Raw genomic sequence first — 23,146 nt, 5'->3', positions numbered from 1 at the left:
AGAACAGTTTTTAAAAGTCTGGCTCAAAAACCTAAGGAGGGCTGTGGGAAGAAAACTGTCATGCTATTAACTCTTCAAAGGCAGCTGAAGCCCTTTTGAATAAAAGAATGAGAATGGATGTCCGTTACCTTCCGCTTTCTTTGTGTTGTAATTTTAAACTCCTGTGGATTTATGAGGACTACGGTTAACTGCTCCTCAAATTTCTGCAGGGTAAATCCAGACAGCTATCTAGACTATCTGTCCAATCTGAGTTTTCTGTTGCACGACTAAAACAACTTTTGAACGTACATTTGTTCCACCAAAACAACTTCCTTCCCGAGGCTATTTTGCAGGGGGACCGGGGCTCTGCTCGGCACTTAGCACCGCCCAAGACGATTGTGATTGGTTTAAAGAAATGCCAATAAACAAGAGCACGTTTTTCCTCCCATCCTGGAATGCTGTGTGGACTAGCCAGACCCTCCTCCGTAGCGCTGTGGAGGAAAGGCTGGCAAAGCGAGACTCAGCCACGCCATACATCACGTGATTCTTTTTTTTCTTGTGAGTAAAACACTTTATAATGTACATCTGAAGAAAACATCGGACACATCCCTATCTACAAGTTCTTCTGTTTAAAATGATCAACAGTAGTGGAGACCATGGTGTTTGATTGCAAAGAGTCGTTTTATTTTTCCTTGTGTTCAAGTACGGTCCTCTCTCAGCAGGGTCATCTAAGAAGCATGGACACACAATAACACACAACTCGCACCAGAGCCTGAGCATCTTTAGGTGGGATTTCTCTTTTGTCTCAATAGGTGGGGGGGGGGGAGAGCGATCAGCAGCTTCCACGTTTAGGTCAAGTGAACAAGAGTCCTGTTGTACACCACATAATCATTTTTTCTCTGCGAACATTTGTTGCATTTAGGGACACTGACATCGGCACATAAAAATTATATATATATTTATATTTATATTCATATATTCATAGATTTGTCATTCTATATCAACAATTCATTCTAGTGATTTTTACCTTGGTTTTTCATGTTGTAAAACTGGACAAACTGTCGGTAGGAATGCCTTGTTTGGACATTGATTTACACAGGAACGCACACGCACATACACGCAACAGAGGCACATACACACAACTACACACATGCATGCATAGATACGCTCGCTCAAGTTTACGTGTACACACACACGGGCCGCACATTCTGTCGCATACATGCACACGTACACAAACTTACACAAACACACGCACGCACGCACGCACGCACGCACACACACACACACACACACACACACACACACACACACACACACACACACACACACACACACACACACACACACACACGTCCACACATGCTCAGTCAACACAGAGAGGCAGGTCTGTACATCTATGAGAGGGAGATGTTACTCATGATCCCCAGCAATAAGTACGGCATCACCTGATCAAAACACAAGAAAATAAAAGTTACAAACAGCAGAGGGAGTCATCGTCTGTAAACTTCGACAGAATGTCCCTTTAAAGTCCTTTAGGACTGGTCCACGAGGTGTCAAAGTTTGGCACAATGTCATGTCTCTCTCTTTCTCTTCATCTCTACTGTACACTAAAATGTGCAATAGCCATGGCGGCTCTTGTCAGATGGACCAGTTTTTATGCACAAGTGATGATGAGAAACCACTGAAAGTTGACATGGTCAAACATATCAGCTCCCCAAAAGGAAAAGACAACCCTTTCCAAAGACAGGGAATGTGCTTTAAACATACACGTATATTCTTTAGGCAGTGAAAAAGCACTTTTGTTGACAGGGACTTGGGAGCGTTGCTGTTCTGCCAATCTGATGCTCTGGCATCCTTGAACTGCTCTTGACGTTGGAGCTTGTCCACAACAAAATTCATTTGATGGAGAGAGAAAAACACAAACACTGTGGGGTTTCCTCTGCGGCTTGGAAAAGGGCAAAACAAAGGTGTCCACTGACATCCATCATGGCGATGTCTGTCTTTTCTGCTTCTTGTGTTTTCATTTCACTTATTTTTGTTGCTTTTTTCTTGTTTCAGTCAGTAGTCAGTCATGGAAAAAAATCAGATTCATCAATCAATCAGTCATAGTCATATTTTCACAAGTGGCCACATCAAAAACATGTGTAATATACACACTTTATCACTTTTGAACTGTACACAGAAAATAAAAATGATTTTGTGAAAGTGAAAATTTACAAAAGTACAAATAAAAAAAAAAGATGTAAAAGAATAATGACAAAAGAAGAAGTCTATTGAAGATGAAATTCCTTGGAAACAAATTCAGAAGCCTCCGTAGGCGGCAAGGCCATTGCAACAAAAAGGCGGCAAATAAAAGCAGTGCTACGTTTGTCACTTGGGTGAAATGGTAAACTTATATATCTTGCCTTGTGCCTGATGTGCTTTCATCTTTTTCTGTGCTTTTATTCCTTCTGACCTCCTTAAGAACCCTCGTGCCATCTTTTGTCCTTCCTCTCGTCCTCTCTGTCTTCAACAAAAGGTCAGGCCACTTCCTGCTCCTACAGAGTAAGAGCTCACCCTGATCTGCTCCCCATTATTTCTTGATCCCATCTCTCTCCTCTTCTCTAGCTCTCTGCATACTCTCTACGCCTGCTCATTTTCTCTCTTTCTTTATTCTCCCGCGTTGGGAGTCCCGCCCACTCCTCTCTCACCCCTTCAAACACACTTCTTCATATCTATTCCCCCCTTATCCACTCACCGGTGCAATGGAGCTGACTTTGAAGAAATAAAGTGGTCTGGAAATAAAATGAAAAATGTCCACATGCACATGCACAGTCTCTCTTTGTCACTCGACCTGACCTCATTTCTTAACCCCATCTAGCTCTGTCTTCCCCCTTATTTTAGAGAAGACAAATGTCCTGCCATTGGCTACAATATCCAACATGCCACTTGCTGTTACTTTTGTTAATCTGCTATTGATCGCTTGCAAAAATAATCCCTTTCACACACGCACTCACAGACTCTCTCTTGCCCCCCCCCCCCATCATCATAGTCTAACTAGACCCAGGAGTCGGGCGAGGCCGGGTAGTGGCTGGTCTCGTAGTTCAGTTCGCTGTATGGCCGAGAGGCCGAGTAGAAGTCTACGTAGTTGCCGGTGGATTTGAGGCCCAGATGCATGCGCAGGTCCTCCCGCGGGTCTCGAGGCGGTCCGGAGGAGCTCGGAGGCTGCTGGGGTTGGGCCTGAGGCTGGGCCTGAGCCTGGACCTGCGGCTGTGGCTGGGATGGAGGAGGTGGGGGTCCCTGGTCCTCGTAGTAGACCTCACTGAAGCTCCGGCTCTGGCTGTGAGGTGGAGGCTGCGGCGGCTGAGGCTGGGGGAAGGAAGGAGGGGGAGGATAGGGGTCGTAGTCTTTTAGCACCGCTGCTGACGGGCTGTCCTGCAGGGGCTGGGGGGGCACGATGCAGGGCTGGACTGGAGCCTAGTAAGGGGGGAGTGGTGGAAGTGGCGGAGAAGTGGTAGGTGGGGGTTAGATGCAGCAAGCAAGAATGGAGAGTCATCAGGGAGGGAATTAAAGGTGGAGAGATGGAGAGGAGAGCAGGGAGAGGCAGATAGAGAGTGAGCACATGGGAGAGAAAGATTTAAAAAGGCAGGCAGTACAAATAAAAACGCTCAGATAGGAATCAATTGGGAAGACTCATGCTGCCAGTTCTCTACTCTACATGCAGGTAATGAATTTATCTCTAACACTAACTCTCACAGGCTTGTTTCTGTATGTATGAAAACATATGTTTAAAAAACCTTTGCTCACCCATTTTAGTTATTTAGGAGAGTTTAACTGCCAGTGGTAAAACCAAAGTTTTGTATCCAAACAAAGGACTTATTAAATACATAATTACTGTAAATTATGTATTTAATACATATAATAAAAAGAACACATTTTCAACTCTAATCCTCCTAGTCGAAGGCTATGCTGCTTTCTGTTACCCCTCCCTATTCACCAGCAGAGTCATTTAACAGAAGCAATAATTAGCAAAATTAGCCGAGGTAATGATTTCAACTGGCAGTCGGGTGTGGTTTCAGGTTGTAGCGATTTGACACTGCCTGAGCTGAGGGCGTATCTCCATGCACATTCTGCCAGTGCGTCTCTTATCACAGTGAGACACCTTTTGTGTGCATGTGTGTGTGAGCCTCTTCCATCCTGCCACTATCTCTCCTAATAACCACCCTGTCATGACAGCATATGCCAATTTAGGAGAGCCCTGACGACACGCATGCACTGCTAAGACCTGCTGTGCTTGTGTGTGACTGGGTGCACATATAAAAGTGCAAGTGTGTAGTACATTTATAGACTCCTATTACTCACCTGGTTTTGCTTAATGTCATCACTGGAGGTCAGGTAAGAGTTTCGGAACAACGTAGATGTCCCACAGGATACTTGAACTGGATGGATGGAAGACAGAAAGAATCGAGAAAGACAACACCTTTATGTAAATATATGATAAAGATGATTAGCACCACTACTTCTGCTAACAATAATTATAATAATTCAAAGACAGACAAAATCGTGGGAAACTCCACAATTGGCTTAGTCAAAAATCAGCAAATTAGAGCCCAAATCTTCCTGCAGTTTGTCTAAAAGTCTGGCAATTAGTGTCTCTCGTGAGCATTGAACATTTTGAGAGGAAGACAAAAAAAGAAAAGGAAAGAGACCAATAGATAGAAAGAGAAACATAGACAATGGAAGAGAGAGAGGAAGAGAAAGAAACAAATAGAGAGAGGAGAGATAGTGAGAAAGCAGAGAGAGAAAGATACTGGAAAGAAAGACTGGCAAAGATAGTGAAAAATCAAAGTGTGTGAATAAGAAGAAAAATAGTGTGAGGTCAAAAAAAAGACAGATAAGGGGAGAAAGTGAGAGGAGAAATGGGGAATGAAAATAGAAGAGAAAGAAAGATAAAGAGGGGGATAAAATAGAATCATTTAATTCTTCTCTGTCTCTCCATCACACACACACACACACACACACACACACACACACACACGTGCGCACCTGCCATGCCGTCTTTTCGGGATGTGTGCTCTCCTTTGTTGCTATGGAAACCAGCGTTGGTTGCCGTGGAATCGTAGTCCATCTTGCGTTCCTTCAGACTCATCATCTCTCTGGGGGAGGCTGGAGCGCTCGCTAAACACACACACACACACACACACACACACACACACACACACGCACACACACACACACACACACACACACACACACACACACACACACACACACACACACACACACACACACAATAATGAGCAATAAACCCTGAACAGCATGTACCTTCACATTCTGCATGCTTATATTTGTGTGAATGTGTATGTCTTGGTATTTCAAGGTGCACAGTCATTATTCATGATTTAGCTTGTCAGCATAAAGGATCACCTCCAGCATGTTAAAGGACATCTGGGAATTCACACACACATGCATGCACACACACACACACACACACACACACACACACACACACACACACACACACACACACACACACACACACACACACGCACACACACACGTACACACGTACACACGTACACACGCACACACGCCAGTTTTTGGACACATTATTTGAATATCAAATTTCTATCTGGTACATGTTTTATCCATTCAACAAACAATGTTTGTCTTTTTTTGTTTGTGTTTAAAGCTCAGGTGAAATATCCAGATCTGAAACTGGCAAGCGACACATTAACTGCTGGAAAACAGAGAGAGCAGCAGTTAGCTCTACTCTGCTCGTGGCACACTACACAACTGTACACTGGACATTGTACCATCACAAAGACAGGCCTTATTCTTTTGTCCTGACAAAGGTTCACTTGAACAATGTCCTGACTGGAAATGTAACCACTAGTCATTCAGTGTGTGTGTGTGTGTGTGTGTGTGTGTGTGTGTGTGTGTTTTAACTTTACAGTACAGCAGAGCTTGATGGCTGATTTCTTCACAAATACTATCCTATTGGAATTTCAATGCTATTTTAAGTCTTCAAACCTCACAATTCTTTTATGTCTGTCACTTTCTCAAGCTTTTGGACTGGGTCTATTTTACACACATGAATGCATCACCGCACACATGCCTGTGTGCACCCATACATGGTGAGGACAGACCCAGCACACATAGTACATGCAATGTCTTTTCCCCTCTTTCTCAGACACAAACACACACTCAGCATGTCACAATGTAATCCCCTTCTAGCATTCTTGAAGTGCTTACTCAGTCCCTGTTATCTTGCACATTGATTTGCCAAAATCCTGCCTACCTGTGTGTCAGCCCCTTCAGCCTGCTTAGCTAAACACTCCTGTAACAACCCACCATACATACAGTACATATACAGTATATATAATCCATACCCTCAGATGTGACGCACATTCTAAAATTAAGCTCTTTGGACTTGCACCTAACTTTGAGAATTGCAGACGACTGTCGGACTGTAGCTACTGGAGAGAAACACATGCATCAATACTCAATACAGTATGTGTGTGTGAACACACACACACACAGTTAATGGAGAGCACCAGATGTAAAGCCCGCCAAAAATCTGTATAAAAAAAGCCTTTGTTCCCTTTGGCTGTTCTCCTATACATAGATAATAGCACTGAAGCAAAACACTTGTGACTAGCCAGAGAGAAAATAAAGGCTTTTAAAGTGATTTTTGGAGTGTCTTAGAATCTCACTTTATCTCTTTGAATACTAACAAACTAACTTTTTTATCCAACCTTTTAATATTTGACAATAAAAGGAAAAGGGCATTCTAACCTCTTCTGTTCCCCAGCTTTTCCTGCATTTTACCGAGATAATGTTGTATATGCACACACACAAATCTATAATACTAGAGATTACTTGGTTGTGGTGAATGAAATTACAGACATTTAGTAAAGCAAGAGAACATGGGAGACAGGAGCTATGCTATGCTTTTATAATGTTTTGACATTTTTGATATTTAATTTTTAGCATTTGTCATCCCCCGCAGCAGATTCCATTAAGGTGGATGCTCAAACCTGTCACAGACACCCCCAGAGACAGCGCCATCACTACTGGTTACGGTTACCGTGGGGACCTGGCTTGTAACTGCTGCATATGAGAGGCTGGGAGCCTCGTTCTATCAGCGCAAAACACAGCAGGACCCTGTGGGGGCCATGATGGATGCAAAGGTCTCTCTCCCCCTTTGTTTCTCTCTCTGTCTCTCTGTCATCCTCTGCAGCGTGCAACCTCTCCTCCTCCTCTCTATCTCTTTCACAGTTTCACCACTCTCTCCTTACACTAACTCTTTCACTCCTCCTCTCCCAGTGTGCCTGCACGCCATCATTACTCCTTCGGCTTTGATCCATCTCCAAGGGGCCGGATTGCTGTCTGGAGCATATGCAGAGAGGAGATACAGATGTGTGTGTGTGTGTGTGTGTGTGTGTGTGTGTGTGTGTGTGTGTGTGTGCGTGTGTGTGCGCGCGCACTGAGGCAGTCTATAAAGAGTGAGAGATCAGAGGGAGAGGTGAGAAGGAAGTAGGATTACCGCAAAGAGGAGGCGGAGGAGAAGAATGAAACGGGTGAATGAGAATCCATCCCTCCCCACCTCCTTCACTATACTACAGACATCCACAAATTTCTCTACGCACCATGATCTCAAAACTCCTTATTTTTAATGTCGCTGGCCAAAGTCAAATCCTCACCCTTCACTTCCTCCTCACTGCATTAACCATCCCTCAATCCCTAATTCTTCTTGCCTCCTTGCTTTTTCTCTTCATCTCCCTCTCTGTTTATCTCATCCCTCCCTCTTTCTCTGTCTCCTCACACACACACACACACACACACACACACACACTTTTTCTCCCCCTCTCTCACTCCCTCCATCTCTCTGTTAGCTGGGTCCTTGAAGACCTCTCTAAGCTGGGAGGAAGGAAAAAGTACTTTTCTGCCTCATCAGCTTGCTTAGCCCGGTGTGGAGAAAGCACAGCTAAAGGCTCTTCTACTACTGATGCTAACAGCTAATGCTAATGCGCCCTTTACTAAGCATGAAGGCCAATGGGCTCAAGCTAAAGGCTAACGATAATCATGCTTTACAGCATGAAAGCCTGAGGGGTAGCGAGCACTGACGCTAACAGCTATTTAGCCCCGATGTAAAGACCTATCGACTGGTAAATGTTGATGCTACAGGCTAATGTTTAAATTATAGCATATTAGAATCCATTTGTGATCTGTACCTTCTGGTTGTATTCATGTCCCACATTCATGTACATCAGCATAGTTAGTTGTATGCTTGCACTTTTTGTTAGACTAAATTCATTCCCTAACTAGGGGGATATTTTGTCTCAAGGGTAAGATGAGAACAAGCATTTCTAACTGCACCAAATCTAGAATAAATTAAAACCTTAAATACAATTTGAATATCTGCTGTTGTTACAAACTACCACAACTTGTTGGTTTTAAATTTCTATTTATGTTCAATTTAAACAAACTAAATATAAAGAAATAATAATAACATTTAATTTATTTATCTCAGCTAATTGCCTGGTGGAGCTTCTACACACAGAGTGATATGAATAACGTAATGCTATAATACCTACCGTGCCACATATACCCAAAATGCTGACATAAGAAGTGAAACCAAATCAAAAGATAACATCCAATAAAAAAACCTCCACCCCCTTCTCTTGCTTCAAGCCTTGAACCATATCTATAGCAATGACAAGACCTTGAAATACTAAAGCAGGCAGCTGAATGGCTGTTCGAAAACACCAGGCATGCAAACTGCCTTTGACTACTTCTCTGTTTGAGTAGAATGAGCTCTAGTCTAATTTACTCCTACATTTTTGGGGTAATGACAATCCATTATCTGTCCCTTTATAACTAGGGTTGGGTATCGTTTGGATTTTTACGATTCCGATTCCTAAACAGATTCTTAAAAAACTGAAAAATGACATCAAAGAAAGGCTTTTACGTCCGTTTCGGAGCGACAGAGGGACAATATTTCAGTCGACACATCAAGTGGACCTGAAGGAACCGAAATTTGCGTTCTAATCTGGTACAATTCCTACCAGTTGCGTAGGGTTTTCGGTACCCAACCCTATTTATAACCAACTTTTGTACCTGAACTTCTCAAGACCCCAATGATCTTGCTGCGCCAGATGTCTGCCCATGTGAGATTTCACAAGCCTAAATCTAACTCTAAAGTTAAATAAACGCCTTTAGGCGAATCTTTGCAAAATTGTCCTTAGTTGGAAGGTCTTAAACTGAAACTGGTTGTTAAGAGAGCCTTGGTACAAAAAGGAAACACACACACACACACACACACACATAATCTCTGTATTGTAAGTGTCATATGTTCCTCACCAGAGCGGTTATTTGGGGACGTCCTGACAGGGGAGACGGAGGGAGTTCGTGAGGATGAGTAGGGCCTCTGTCTGTCTCTCTCTATCGTTGAGGCAGAGCCCACAAAGTGATACTGGGAGTAGCCATCCTGCAACACAAACACACAAAAGAGAAGAAATTAGTTACCATTTGTGATAACTGCACAAACATGGGTGCCCGGATAGCTCAGTTGGTAGAGCGGGCGCCCATATAGAGGTTTACTCCTCGATGCAGTGGGCCCAGGTTTGACTCCGACCTGCGGCCCTTTGCTGCATGTCATTCCCTCCTCTCTCCCCTTTCATGTCTTCAGCTGTCCTGTCAAATAAAGGCCTAAAAATGCCACAAAATAATCTTTAAAAAAAAAAAACTGCACAAACACAAAATCCAATATTAAGTTGGTAAAGTGTTTATTCTTTTGTTTTTACAGTACAAAACATTACAAAGATGTGTACAAAAGGGGTCCCCAGTCACATAGTCACTTCCCTTTTAAATATTTCAAACGAATACTTATCTGTGACATCTGTATTTTTTATGAGAGCAATGGCTTATTTTATATGGCAAGCATGTGTGTGTTTTATTACTTATACTTAATCAGTGATCCCAACCTTATATTAGGTGAGATAAAGACTTTTTCTAGAAATTTTAGGAATATACATATTTGAACTACTTCTGTGAAATCACCCATCAATCTCTTTCTAGTTTAAAACACTCCTGGACAAAAAAAATACAAACTATGGTGACACTTTATAATAACGGTATGCATGAAAATCATGAATTCATTCCTGTAGTACTTCATGAACTATCAGTAATGTACAAGGATTAATAGTATATCATGCATGACTTAATGCAGGAACAATATGTTAATTAATACATCAATTAAGGTATTTCAATCATCATGATTTCTGATTTGTTAATAATGTTCATGTCTTTTTCATAGGTAAATCTGAAGTTAAAGTGACAGGCTATAGAAACTGAATTTGGTGTTGTAATCATGATTAAGTAAACTTCTACATTACTTCATCATGTTTGTGGCCCTTCAAATAAAGTACTGACCTGGTCCATCTTTAACACTGATAAATAAGATATGATTAATGGTGGCATATGCAGCAATCATCTTTGTCACCCCTCAAATACAAACATTTGTCAAGACAAATGACAATTGTTCTCAGGCATTACTGTAATGTGGTGACTGCGAGTACATGGGAGAGGTGAATCACTTCAGTGCAGTTAGACTGGAGAGGAAGAGACAGAGGGTAGGAGAATGAGACGACTGAAAGATGGAGGAGATAAGGCAGAAAGAGGAGGAGGAGGGACAGACAGGGTAGAAGCTGGGAAAGACAAAATATAACAGAATGTAATAAGAGGAAGGAGGAGGAGGGATAGGCAGGGAGAGTAATGACATTTCTGGTGTTCAGACACTTAGAAGTTAGTAAATAGTAAAATTCATAAATATCCTACTTGGGTGAGCATTGTTCTCAGGCATTACTGCGTTAGTGCCTTATGTTGATATGAATAAAGCAACTATAAAAATGCCTCTACAGTATACTGTATTTTGTGTCATTGTAGTTACCTCAGTATCATTTTGCCAACCCACTTTTTTAAATTCATAATACTCTTAATGTTATGCCACTATTAATCATATCTTATTTGTCAATGTTAACGATGGACCAGGTCAGCCCTTTATTGGAAGGGCCACAAACATGATGAAGTAATGAAGAAGTAATGTTTAGTTTACCTTGATTAAAACCCTACAATCCTCTTAAGAATATATGTATACTTCTGTGACTGGTCAGTTTTTTGAAGAAGACATGAACACCATTAATAAATCAGAAATCATGATGATTGAAATACCTTAACTGATGCATTAATTAATGTATTGTTCCTGCATTAAGTCAGGCATGAGATATTATTAATCCTTGTACATTACTGATAGTTCATGAAATACTACATGAATGAATTCGTGCTTTTTCATGCATGAAGTCATGCATGAAATCATGATAATTCATAAAGTGTTACCCAAACTATTTCAAACTATCTCAAGGATAGAGCCAGTTTGGTAAGTGTGCAGTATAGGAAGCAGAGCTACAACACTGATTCCATTTCGATGAATCACAGAACTATATTTGCAGTGAGGGGTTTAGAGATAAAGCCCTCCATGTAGCAAGCTGAAGAACTGTTTAAAGTCAGAGTTTTAGGCACAATTGGTAGCCTAGTCTGATTTATGATACACAATTTTGTACATATGAAATGATGAATGAAATATTTGAAATTTAGTGGCCACAAAGCACCAATGGATCAGAAAGGATCACACTGACTGTAAAATGCTCTGAGGGGAAAAAGTTTGTCCTTGTTGTCATGATTTTCTGCCAAAAAAAGCAGTTGTGTGTATAAACTTCTGCACATTTCACAAAAAAAATCTACATCTCTTTGAGAGAATTTGATTTCTTGAGTTTACCAGTCAGTAGAGCGCGAGTGGAAAATGTATTCTGGACACTAAAGGACACTGACAAACACACAACATCCACACATGCACATACAACAGTTTACACACCGCAAATTAACACACTTGCCTCAATGAGCTTAGTGAATATCCTACTGTCCTTGAAGAAAAAAAAAATAATACAACTAACAACTCCACAAGCACAATTACTGCCAAAGCCCTTTTAATAAAAATGGATTGGGAGAGTCAACAACAATCACAGAGCCGGAACCAAATTCAAATTAACATTAGGATAATTGGGTACCTCTGAAAGCAAAAGCACAAGGGCCGTGATAAAAGATAATGCAGACATGTTCCATCGTAACTTTACTGTCTGGGCGCGTTGCCTCAGCTGTGGGAAAACTGGTTTGGATGTGGTGACTGCGAGTACATGGGAGAGGTGAATCACTTCAGTGCAGTTAGACTGGAGAGGAAGAGACAGAGGGGAGGAGAATGAGACGACTGAAAGATGGAGGAGATAAGGCAGAAAGAGGGGGAGGAGGGACAGACAGGGTAGAAGCTGGGAAAGACAAAATATGACAGAACGCAATAAGAGGAAGGAGGAGGAGGGATAGGCAGGGAGAGTAATGACAGGAGAGTAAAGGTAGCAAGAGGAGGAGAGAGGTAACGAGAGGGAGAGGCGCAGATGGGAGGCGGAGAGACAGCCAGAATGAGGGAGAGAAGTAGGCTAGAGTGAGCGCAGTCCCTTGTCCTCCTCTGACTCCTATTTCCTAGGACTAATGAAAAAAGGAAAGCTGGATCCTCTGCCACACAGTAGTTCAAAAGTAGCACACTTCATTTCTGCCATTCTCTCCTTTCCACTTCATATATTTATACACCACTCCTTCGGTCTTCTCACTCACCTTGTTTTACATTCTCTTTCTCCTCTCCCCCAACACAGCTCATTATAAACCATGTAACCTCGTTATGGAGCACTGGGTTTGCTGTGCAATTGGACACTGTCAAACAGTCATCTCAAACGACCACAGTCAATGAATACTGAATGATGAATGTATTTTGCACTGAGTGATGTGTGCACTCTACTGTCTATATATGTGTCTCACAAGCAACTTGAGGAATAGTTAAACTTTACAATAGTTAAGCTCGCCAGAATGATCATAATCAGAGAAACGCGTATAGAAGAGAATATTTAAAAATGTATTAAAATGACGGTCTGAGACTTTTTCTCTCCACATAAATTGATTGTACAGTTTCTTTCCTTCCTTCTCTCTTAGGTAAATTTAAGGTTGGAAAAATTCCACAATGTCTGACACTTTATATTGTGTATCAGCTTGTTCCAGCTCTTCATTGATTTCACGATGTTGACAGTGTGCAATTGTCAAACCCATGAATGCCCATAATTCAGCATGACAAACTTGGTAACTTTGGGCAATCCACTTTAGTTTAAAATAAAATTCTGTGGGTTTGAACAATGATTGGTTGCACAGCATTAGTTTGGGATTAGTCTGGCCCACCAGACAGTCAGAGAGATTTAATGGGTTCAATAAATATTAAATCAACATCAAACTTTCATATGGGACCAAATCAGACAGTGGCTAGTTATTATTTTTTTTTTTGCATCATTTTGCACCACATCCACCACATTTTGTTGAGCGTCAGAGTGTACTGTGAAACCTTACATTGTAAGCTAATACAGTATGTCCCGACTCCCCACACATATAGACATCAGCTCCCACCTGCTCTCTCTGATTCTCACCTATTTGCCTCATCTTACCTGTTTTCCTTCTCTTTACACCCAACTCTTCTTCCTCTCTCACCCCTCTCTAACAATCTCTAAACCTCCTTTCAGCCCCTACTGTAAAAATGAGAGTAAAAATGGGAGGAAAAAAGAGAATGGGTTGCTAGGCAACCCTTTTGTCTGTTGCTTTCACCATCACTGAATGGTTAGTTGAAGGTCGTGGGACTGCGAGGTAAAAAGCGATTACGGCCCCAACAAATGAGGTGTATGTGTGTGTGTGTGTGTGTGTGTGTGTGTGTGTGTGTGTGTGTCTGGCGGCGCTCATGCCAGACAGCAATTATGGTAAAAATTGTAAAAGGTTACATATGATGAGTGGTGGCTCCCTTCTGGGACTTGTCCACCACTGAACATTGTCATTTTCTTTCAATTAGTTTCTCTCTCTCTCTCTCACATTCATTTCACACTCAGATTTACAGTAGCGCTTCACTCACACATGACCCATCTATCTTCACTGGAATGATGCGCCTCTGACATTTGCATTCTTTTTTTTGGGTTGCTTGTGGTTCTGCTGATTTAGGAATTGACCTTTATTCTATTGTTGCACTTGTTATAAATGGCCCAAAACACTGTAAGAGTGTGCTGCAGCTCTAAAAAAATACTGTTTTTAGCCATTTCACTGAGACAGGCTATCTCCACATACCCCCATCTCCCCTCTCTCTGTCTCTCACTGTCTGATACAGGTGAACATAAGAGCGAAACCAGGCTAAACACAGAGGCAGCTTCTGAGGCTTGAGTTTGGTTTAAAGTTTTTCAAACGCTTATCTTTTTCTGGCTGACTTTTCCTATGTACGATATATGGCAGTGAATTATGGATTCATTTTAACTGCCTCTAGATGAAGAGCATCTCATCATTTTATTCTTGCAACAAATCTTTGAAAGCACTTTGTGTTTGAGCTACAAATGCTAAAAATGTAAGAATTAATACCAGCTGGCTCAGAATCAAATTGAACAATCACATTTAAATGTACATGCATACTGAGCATTTGTGCGATGATCCTGCGAAGGACTAGGCTGTGCAATCAGTGACCTCACACATACACATCACACACAAATATTGCAATTACACATATCACACAAACACACCCACATACTGAATTACACATCCCTGGAACATACTGTAAATCTGTCACACGTGTGACAAACACAGCAATCTCTCTGACCCTGAACCCCATCTGTCATACGTGTGTGTATCTGTTTTTGTGATGTGTGTGTGTTGAGTGATGTATGTGTGTGATATGAGGATATGTGTGCATGTGTGTGTGTGTGTGTGTGTGTGTGTGTGTGTGTGTGTGTGTGTGTGTGTGTGTGTGAGAGAGAGAGAGAGAGAGAGAGAGAGAGCCTCTGATTAAGTCCCCAAGCTAGATAATCTCTCAAACTATGCATTGAACAGGGATATGACAAAGTGTAAATATGAGAATATATAGTATGAAATTCAGTGTTTAGCTCATGTGTGAGTGAGTGAGACTGATTATTTAGGTTTATTTACAAAGTGACCGTGTTTCAAGACCTTGTTTTCTCTAGAAATCCCCTGACGAACAGAACTGCACATTTGTTGTGTACTTAAAAGATGACCTGTGGCTTCCCTCCAATGATTTGTAGATGAAACACACACGCATGCACGCACGCACACGCACACGCACGCACGCGCATGCGCGCACGCACACACACACACACACACACACACACACACACACACACACATACACACACACACACACACACACACACTATCAATGAAGGAAAAATCCTGTCAAATAATCCAAATAAACTTGGGTAAAAGTAGAGTTTTACTGCACTCTGGAGACTATTATACATGATTTATCCTAAAGGCAAGGCTAGTGTAGCTACAAACAGATTTGGTCTTTGATTTATTAATGACTCCTGCACCACTGATATTTCAAGTCATCTCAGATGCTATTTTCATACTGAGTTACTGTTTATTTATGGGCCCTCAACGTTTTACTGCGTTCAAAAACTGCTGGGCAGCCCAGCCCCCTGTTCTGTTGCAATTCTCTTTTCTTTCTACCTCTCTCTCTCTCAGCCCAGACTGCTCCCATTGCACTGCTGTAGGAAGTGATTAACTCTTCTTACTGCAGTTTGACAAAACCACACATTTTCAAAGACACACCACAAACACACACACATACACACGCAAACAGGCACGTGCACCCACACCCATAACTTCCACACAGTTGGAAAGTATGTTTCAAAATGCTCTCATTACTTCAATACTTCAAAGCAAACAACTCTTTGCCAACCCAGCTCAAACTGACTCATTATTGACCCAACACTTTTCTCCTCTTTTCAACACACAAGCATGCTTATTTTAGAACTTCAATAAAGAAACTTCAAGAAATCATCTCACTTTCTTTCATCACTTCACTCTTGCTTTCTCCTCTTTTGCCACTCTCTCTTTCTTCCCCTTCTCTTTTGCTCACAAACATTTTGCAGAGACATCCAACTCCACTTTCGTCTATGCTAATCCATGTTTGGATTGGAGGCTAACAGGCTTTATACTGCACCTAACACCCATGACCTAATGCGTCATGCAGGGATACTAACAGTTACTTATTATTATTGCGAGCTCTGGACTTGTGTGATAAAGTCAAAGTGTGGATCCTCTACGGCAACAATTTCCACAGTTATAAAATTAGGCTGGTTTGTCACTAAATTGTGTTCATGAAATTTAGGAAGTAAATAGTAAGGTATGGCATCTATCAGCTTATAAAAGGAAGTTTTAGAGTGAGTGTATAGCATAATGCAGCAGCTTTACTAACTGAATTGCTTAAAAAGTGTGAGGATGAGAATTTAAACTGTTTGTGCTGCATTTAATAAAAGTTGTTCAAGATAACAGCAAGAATTTAACTGGATTACAAAATATTGATCGTTTGAAGATTATGATGAAGTACAGGTGGATGAAACTGGAGATGTTACAACAGGACAGACTGCAGATATCTTCTTTCAATTTAGGGATGATGGATGCATTTGTTTTTGCTGTTGTGGTGTGGAAAAGTAGTATCTTTCAGTTATCTTTCTCTTTAATGTTTGCATCATATCAGATCAAATGAGACAGATGCAAAACAAATTGTGTTGTTTCAAAATGTGCAGTCATCAATCTTACAGTAAGCAAGTTGTTTCCTTCCTTTAATATCTGTCTTTATGAAATCATAGTCTGGCAAACAAAGCCTCTCGAGGCAAATATGGGTGGGGTAAAAAATCAACAAATAAATAAATTATCCCAAGAAATGAAGCAACCTACGTCTGGCTCGGCTGCCGTGTAAAACCAGTGTCCTTCATGCCTGATCAGTGGAGTGTTATGCCATCCAGTTGAGTGTAACGCTATCCAGTGGCAGTGATTAGAGAAGTATGAAGCAGATGATGCTCCATTGGGCCACATGGGGATACTGTTCAGTGTAATACTGGGGATGAGAGGATGACGATTGAAGAGAGGGACATAGTCGTCAGGATGAGGCGAGGACACGCTGATGCCATGTGACTGCATCAACAGTCAGAAGTGTTGGACTCGGACAGAGAGTCAAATCAACATGAAAGAAGAAGATTCTGGGTCGAAAGCTTGTTGTTTGTATCTAACAAATGGTGGAACAAAATATAATTTGGTGGAACAATTTTTTACCTAATTTCTAATGCATTGCCACATTAAAGTGCTCATATTATGCTTTTTGGCTTTTTCCATTTCCTTTATTGTGTTATATATCTTTTTTGTGCACGTTATAGGTTTATAAAGTGAAAAAGCCCAAAGTCCACCCCAAAGGGACTTACCATCTTCAACAGAAAACACTGTTCACAAACTGCTCCAAACAGCTCTATTGTAGTCCAGCTGAACACTTGTCACTTTGTAACACACGTTCTAATGCTAGCCTATCTGCTCATACTCTGCAACTGACAAGCTAGCAGTGCTTACCTAGCTGCGCATGTGCAACTCTGAACAAAGATGGAACAGAAGTGAGATGCCTCACTCTGTATCTAAAACAGAGAGCTCAACACACAGGGTGAGGAAGTAAAAATGTGTTACATGCTACAAAGATTTAAAAAAATACTAAAAAGTATGATTAACAAATATAAAAGCGAGCCATGAATGTGTATATGAATGGGAATGTATTTTGTTTTGTTTATTTTTTTACTTCTGCACATATGTGTGATAATATGTATATAAAATACTGAAATTAATGATAATACATTTAAAAAAATTGACAATATCCTGAGGGACCTAAGAACAAAATAAGAATGAAATAGAATGTAAAAAGGGTAGGTGTAATAAGCAAATGCTTCAACCTTCACCTTTTCGATCAGTATTGATTATAAATGAGTTAAGATGACACTGTATGAACTAACTACGTTTTTTTTAACGTTTTTATGTTATATAAGTAATGTTGTGTATTTATGTGATTGATTGTCTGATTGAAATAAAATAAACTAAACTAAAAGAGGAGCTGCAACAATGTGCAGTACAACAAAATATGGTGTTTTTTGAAAATGAAACCACATACACCTATTCTGGTGCAACCTCTAAATACAATTATGAACCTGAAAATGAGCATAATATGAGCACTTTAAAATAGATTTCTTTATACGAGTTTCACTAGTTTAAAGAATGACAGCTCACTTTTGTTTCAGATTGATTGTTAAGAGGTTTGACAACCTCTTTGAAGTACCACACAAGATGAAATGACTTGTTGAAGTGAATCTCTATTGGTGTTCTGTTGAATGTCTTCCAACAAAGATTTCACGTTAAAATCTGAATATGGGAAAATACTGAATAATACAAATATCTGTCCCAAAACCCAAATAAATAAAATGGACACTTCATTATACAGCATAATGCAATGAAATGCAACACTTTCACAAATTAGGGCAGCAGAAGGTGGTCAATTACAACTGCTCATAATAAGCATCACTAAGGGGTCATTTGTCACAGGGCTGTATCATTGTTTAGCATTAGATTGTGCATGTGTATATACAATTGTTCACACATGAATACCTGCATACTCACAAACATTCATCTCAAACAAATCAATAAATCAGCTTCATTGTTCTTCTTTTTTCTCTCCACACAGAGATGAAAGACCACATTCAAAGCCAAGGACACTTCCCCTGAATGTGTTACTTTAGTTCTACATATCTCGCTGAAACTTGTTGATTACGCTTCTAAAGTCAGATAACCTTGGTGGCAGATATTAACTCAACAACACTCATTACTGACAAGTGAAAGGCACAGAACATCTATCATTGTTTTTTTTAATCAAGTAGGAGGAGTGTGTGGGTGTTTGTCATTTGAAAAGAAAAAAACAGCCAGAGGAGGAGAAGAAAAGTGGGTCTTAACAGTGTTTGTGTGTGTGTGTGTGTGTGTGTGTGTGTGTGTATGTGTGTGTGTGTGTGTGAGGGAGAAAGAGAAAGAAAGAGAGATACAAGTGTGTGTCTTAGTGGGAGCAGCGCGCACACACACACACACACACACACACACACACACACATAGGGCGTTTCACTATCTTTGTGGGAACCCGTCATTGACATAATGCATTCCCTAGCCCCTTACCCTAACCTTAACCATCACAACTAAATGCCTAACCTTAACCCTTACCCTCATCCTAACCATAACCTAATTATATCCCTAAACCTACAACCAAGTTTTAACCCTCAAACAGCCCTTTAAAGTTGTGGGGTCCAGCATTTTGGCCCCACAAAGCTGTCAAGACTCCACAAGTACGCTGTATTCCCCGTTTTTGGACCCCAAGAATATAGTTAAACAAGAACATACACACACACACACACACACACACACACACACACACACACACACACACACACACACCACTACTCATTATTTAATCATTATATAGTTTTCTCTGTTTTCTTGTTTGTGCCATTCTTCGTGAGCTACACGTTAGCTACTGTATTAATGAGCTACAGTTTCCTGGTAGCCAGCAGCATTTCCACCAATCAGTCTTCATGATGGGCTTAATAACCATTGGCATCAATGTTAGCTTGTGTGTGTGTGTGTGTGTGTGTGTGTGTGTGTGTTTGTATATGTGTGTGTATACGTTGGAAAAATAACAATAGGCTAGAGACTAACACAAAGTTATTGATCCTCTGCGTCTATAAACACTGTTGCTCAGTTGTGATGGTGCCCAGCAGAACTCCATTATTCTTCTGTTTGGAGGTGGTTATGACTGACCCCAAGGCCAAAGCACACACACACACACACGCACACACACACACACACACACACACACACACGCCACACATATTACAGTGGCCAGTCTCTAAATCAATATCTGTTGAATAAATATGATAACACTGAGGTTGTTTAAAGAAGATCTACTTGGGTCATTTAATGACAAAATGCACTTGACTTCACTCTCTTCAGCCACTTCATCCTTCCTTCACAGCTTATTTGTAAGATACACCAGTGCCCAAAGAGTGTTACCTCCTGAAGACTCATGGAATTGAACCAGCACCCTGTTAACCCGCTCCAGTAGCTACAGCGTGATTTATAGACTATACAGTATAGCTACACATACTTTCTATGAGGTACATACTGTATATATCACCCAGCTGAGAACTGGTTTGTGTCCTGTTCCCAGTGTTGCGAAAAGCAGGATTTCAAAGTGATGATAAATGCATCTCACAGTTGTAAAGATGATATAAAGATGTTTCATTGTAATTTGCCTCCCAGTTGTGTATACTGTGAATATCAAATCAACACAGTAAACTACACAAACTGCTGACTGATAGTGGTAGCTCGTGGCATGCATTGGCAATGTTGAGCTAAGCTGTCGATTGCAGGATGTAATTAGCTAAGCTTAGCAGCACTTCACGTTGAGTCTGGGAGACAACAGCAAATCCTGACAAGGATTAGTCCTGACCAGAAAACAAGGCATAATTCATCCAGTGAGGTTTCAGCTGGGTATCCAACAACATAGAGGTGGAACCAAAATCTTCAACTGTTCACATAAAAATGCAGCTTACCATTCAAATGTGAATAAATGATAACTTAAACTGTGTATCAGGTGTTTTTTTAATTGCTTCATTACATCAACAGTTTCAGCAGACTCCTCCTCAACACCTGCTTCAGTGAAAATGAAAATCTAAAACAGTTCATCCTCAGATAGTATATAGTAGATATAGTAATTACTTTTTCAATTATTTAGATGCTGTGTCAAACACCTAATATAATTAGCAGGAGTGCTAAGAACAGGCAATTTTAGATATTACTTTTATATTGCCAAAGCTTGTTACTTTTGTTGCTCCTTCCAAACAAAGGTGTATCCAGACATACTTTATTCACATTACACATCAATGACTATATCAGAGCCCCCTATCAGAGGAGATTTGCAAAGCACTAATTAATTAATGGATGGTGTCAATTGTACGACGGCATTATGCTTCTAGCAAGATATCTGATAATGTGAAGACAGGTTTGATTGCACTGTTTTAGAATAATGTTTTGGTTTTATGTTAAAATTATCATTACAACTTTTGATTTCATATTCACAGGGTAAAATTAGTTCATACCACAACTACTACACACTAAATTGTGATTAATCCATTATAAAATAATACATATCATTGCAGAGATAAATGTGACATTCATTCTTCATCAACAGTAGGTTTCATAACTGTAGCCAGTAGCCATACTTGACCGTACATGACATCGGTAAGTAGAATATTAATGTTTACCCTGGAGTTAATGCATGTGTATGACAATAGGCAGTAAGGAAAGTGGCGTCTGGCATGCAAAAATGATTTCTTAAGCATTGAAATAGTGCTGTAGGCAGTAGAGAGGGACAGGAAACATGATAGGTAAATAGGACACACACACAGTGTGAGATGAATTGAGTACATGGCTTGTACTACATCCTACCTTCTTGTAGAGGGAGCGCAGGTCTCTGTACTGCCACATACTGCTGAGGACCTGAGAGGCTGCCTTTACCACCTTTGCTGAGTGTCTGCAGATAGATAGAGAAGAGAGAACATGTTATTTCTTCTGGACCCAATTCATTTGGATGATCTTGCTATGTTATTATTTTCCCTTATAATATAGTCTTTACCATAGACTGTATAAAAAGATGGACGATACCTGTTCACTTTCTCCCACTCTACAAAAGTGAAACCAAATATCCACAAGACGGGTGCTGCCATCTTGTAATTTTGTCTGCGCAGTAGTGATTGGGCGGTGGAGCTGCGGTATCGAAGTCCTGCCCATACTCCCGCCAGACCAGTGGTTCTCAAACTTTTTCACATCAAGGACCCCTAAACTGACACAAATTAGATCACGGACCCCCATCTAATAAGACTTTGTCCCAGGGTCCCCTACCTGATAGAATTTTTGCTTTAAGAAGTTTTGTTAATGAAAGTGAATGAAACCCATGAGCAAACTAGTCGTACAATCTGTCATTGTGTTACTTATGGACGAAATTATAGTGAAAATAAATGATTCCCCTTTTTGTTGGAGACCCCCTGAAACCCCTTCAACGACCACTGCGCTAGACACCAATCGTGGGTCAATCACAGCTGTCAATCATGACGTTTCTCCTCATTTTATAGCATCAAATAACTAATAAAAACCAAATTTATCAGAGAAATTAACGCTTGAACAAACATCAGCGTGATAAGAATTACCTAAAATGACAAAAACATCTTTGGGAAACAAATTAACGTGTACTGTGATTTTTTTATTTGGCCCATGTCCCATCCGCTAACATAGAGGGCGGGATTTATGACCTATACTGCAGTTAGCCACCGGGGGGCAAGATGTTTTAGCTTTACATCTACAGTCTATGCATAAAGCTCAGGAGCATGTTCAATCTCAAAACGGTGTGTACTGTTTTGCTACGGTTTCCGTGTTGAATGACATGTTTCCTCGGAACGTTGTGAAAGAATGTGCAACGGCTTTGAGATACGTTTTCTCTCGTTTGATGGGTGTCACTCTCGTTTATTGGCTGTGTCACAGGTGATACCCAATCAGCAGAGACGTGTATGTAAACTTGTGGTAATAAAAAGGCAGACCGCACCCCCGTTTCATTTTAAAAAAAAATTATTGCTAGGTATTTTTGGGGCTGAACGTGGCCTTGGTCTCAACCAGCTGCACACCATGTGTGCAGAACCTCTTTGCCATGCTAATGGTCCCATCCCTGCCACTTAGCTAAAAAATGACTCCAATAGGATTCAGTTCAAAAGCCCTGCCCTTCTAAGAGCTACAGAGGGAAGCAGAAGGAAAGCTCATTTTCCATTTGTCCACTAAAATTAACAAAGGTCCCGCCTGAAAACAGGCTTCACTCTGGGGTTAATTTTCCCCAGTAAAAAGAACAGAATGTGTTTTGAAGATTGAAATACAGCATGGGGTAATGGTATCAACAGCCTAACACAATGCAATGGAATGTATTATAGTTAAACATAAATAAAGTTATCCCAAGGAAAAAACAATCTTAATGGACACTGTTGACTTCACTACCTTAAAGAGACAGTTCACACTCAAATCAAAATATTTTCAGTCTTCCCTGTAGTGCTATTTATCAATCTTGATTGTAATGGTGTGAGTTGCCCAG

The 23,146-nt window shown here is 40.7% G+C and overlaps 1 protein-coding gene across 6 annotated transcripts in view; it reads right to left on the bottom strand.

The window, feature by feature from the left end:
* Positions 1-641: 641 nt before the first annotated feature.
* ctnnd2a (catenin (cadherin-associated protein), delta 2a) overlaps positions 642-23,146 on the bottom strand; it is a 270,891-nt gene continuing 248,386 nt past the window's right edge. For 2 of the 6 annotated variants that reach the window (XM_036006801.1, XM_031301332.2), the window contains 5 exons: positions 21,463-21,547; positions 9,325-9,451; positions 5,005-5,136; positions 4,321-4,397; positions 642-3,435 (listed from right to left, as the gene is read on the bottom strand). In XM_036006801.1, coding sequence (XP_035862694.1) covers positions 3,016-3,435; positions 4,321-4,397; positions 5,005-5,136; positions 9,325-9,451; positions 21,463-21,547 — 841 coding nt within the window. In that variant the 3' untranslated portion in view covers positions 642-3,015. The remainder of the gene's footprint in view (positions 3,436-4,320; positions 4,398-5,004; positions 5,137-9,324; positions 9,452-21,462; positions 21,548-23,146) is intronic. The other 4 variants (XM_036006802.1, XM_036006809.1, XM_036006806.1 and 1 more) reach the window with 4 other exon arrangements.

This window comes from Sander lucioperca, chromosome 1 (assembly GCF_008315115.2).
Source record: "Sander lucioperca isolate FBNREF2018 chromosome 1, SLUC_FBN_1.2, whole genome shotgun sequence".
NCBI lineage: Eukaryota > Metazoa > Chordata > Actinopteri > Perciformes > Percidae > Sander > Sander lucioperca.
The sequence above is the reverse complement of the archived record's forward strand: the minus strand, read 5'-3'. Positions and strand labels throughout refer to the sequence as shown.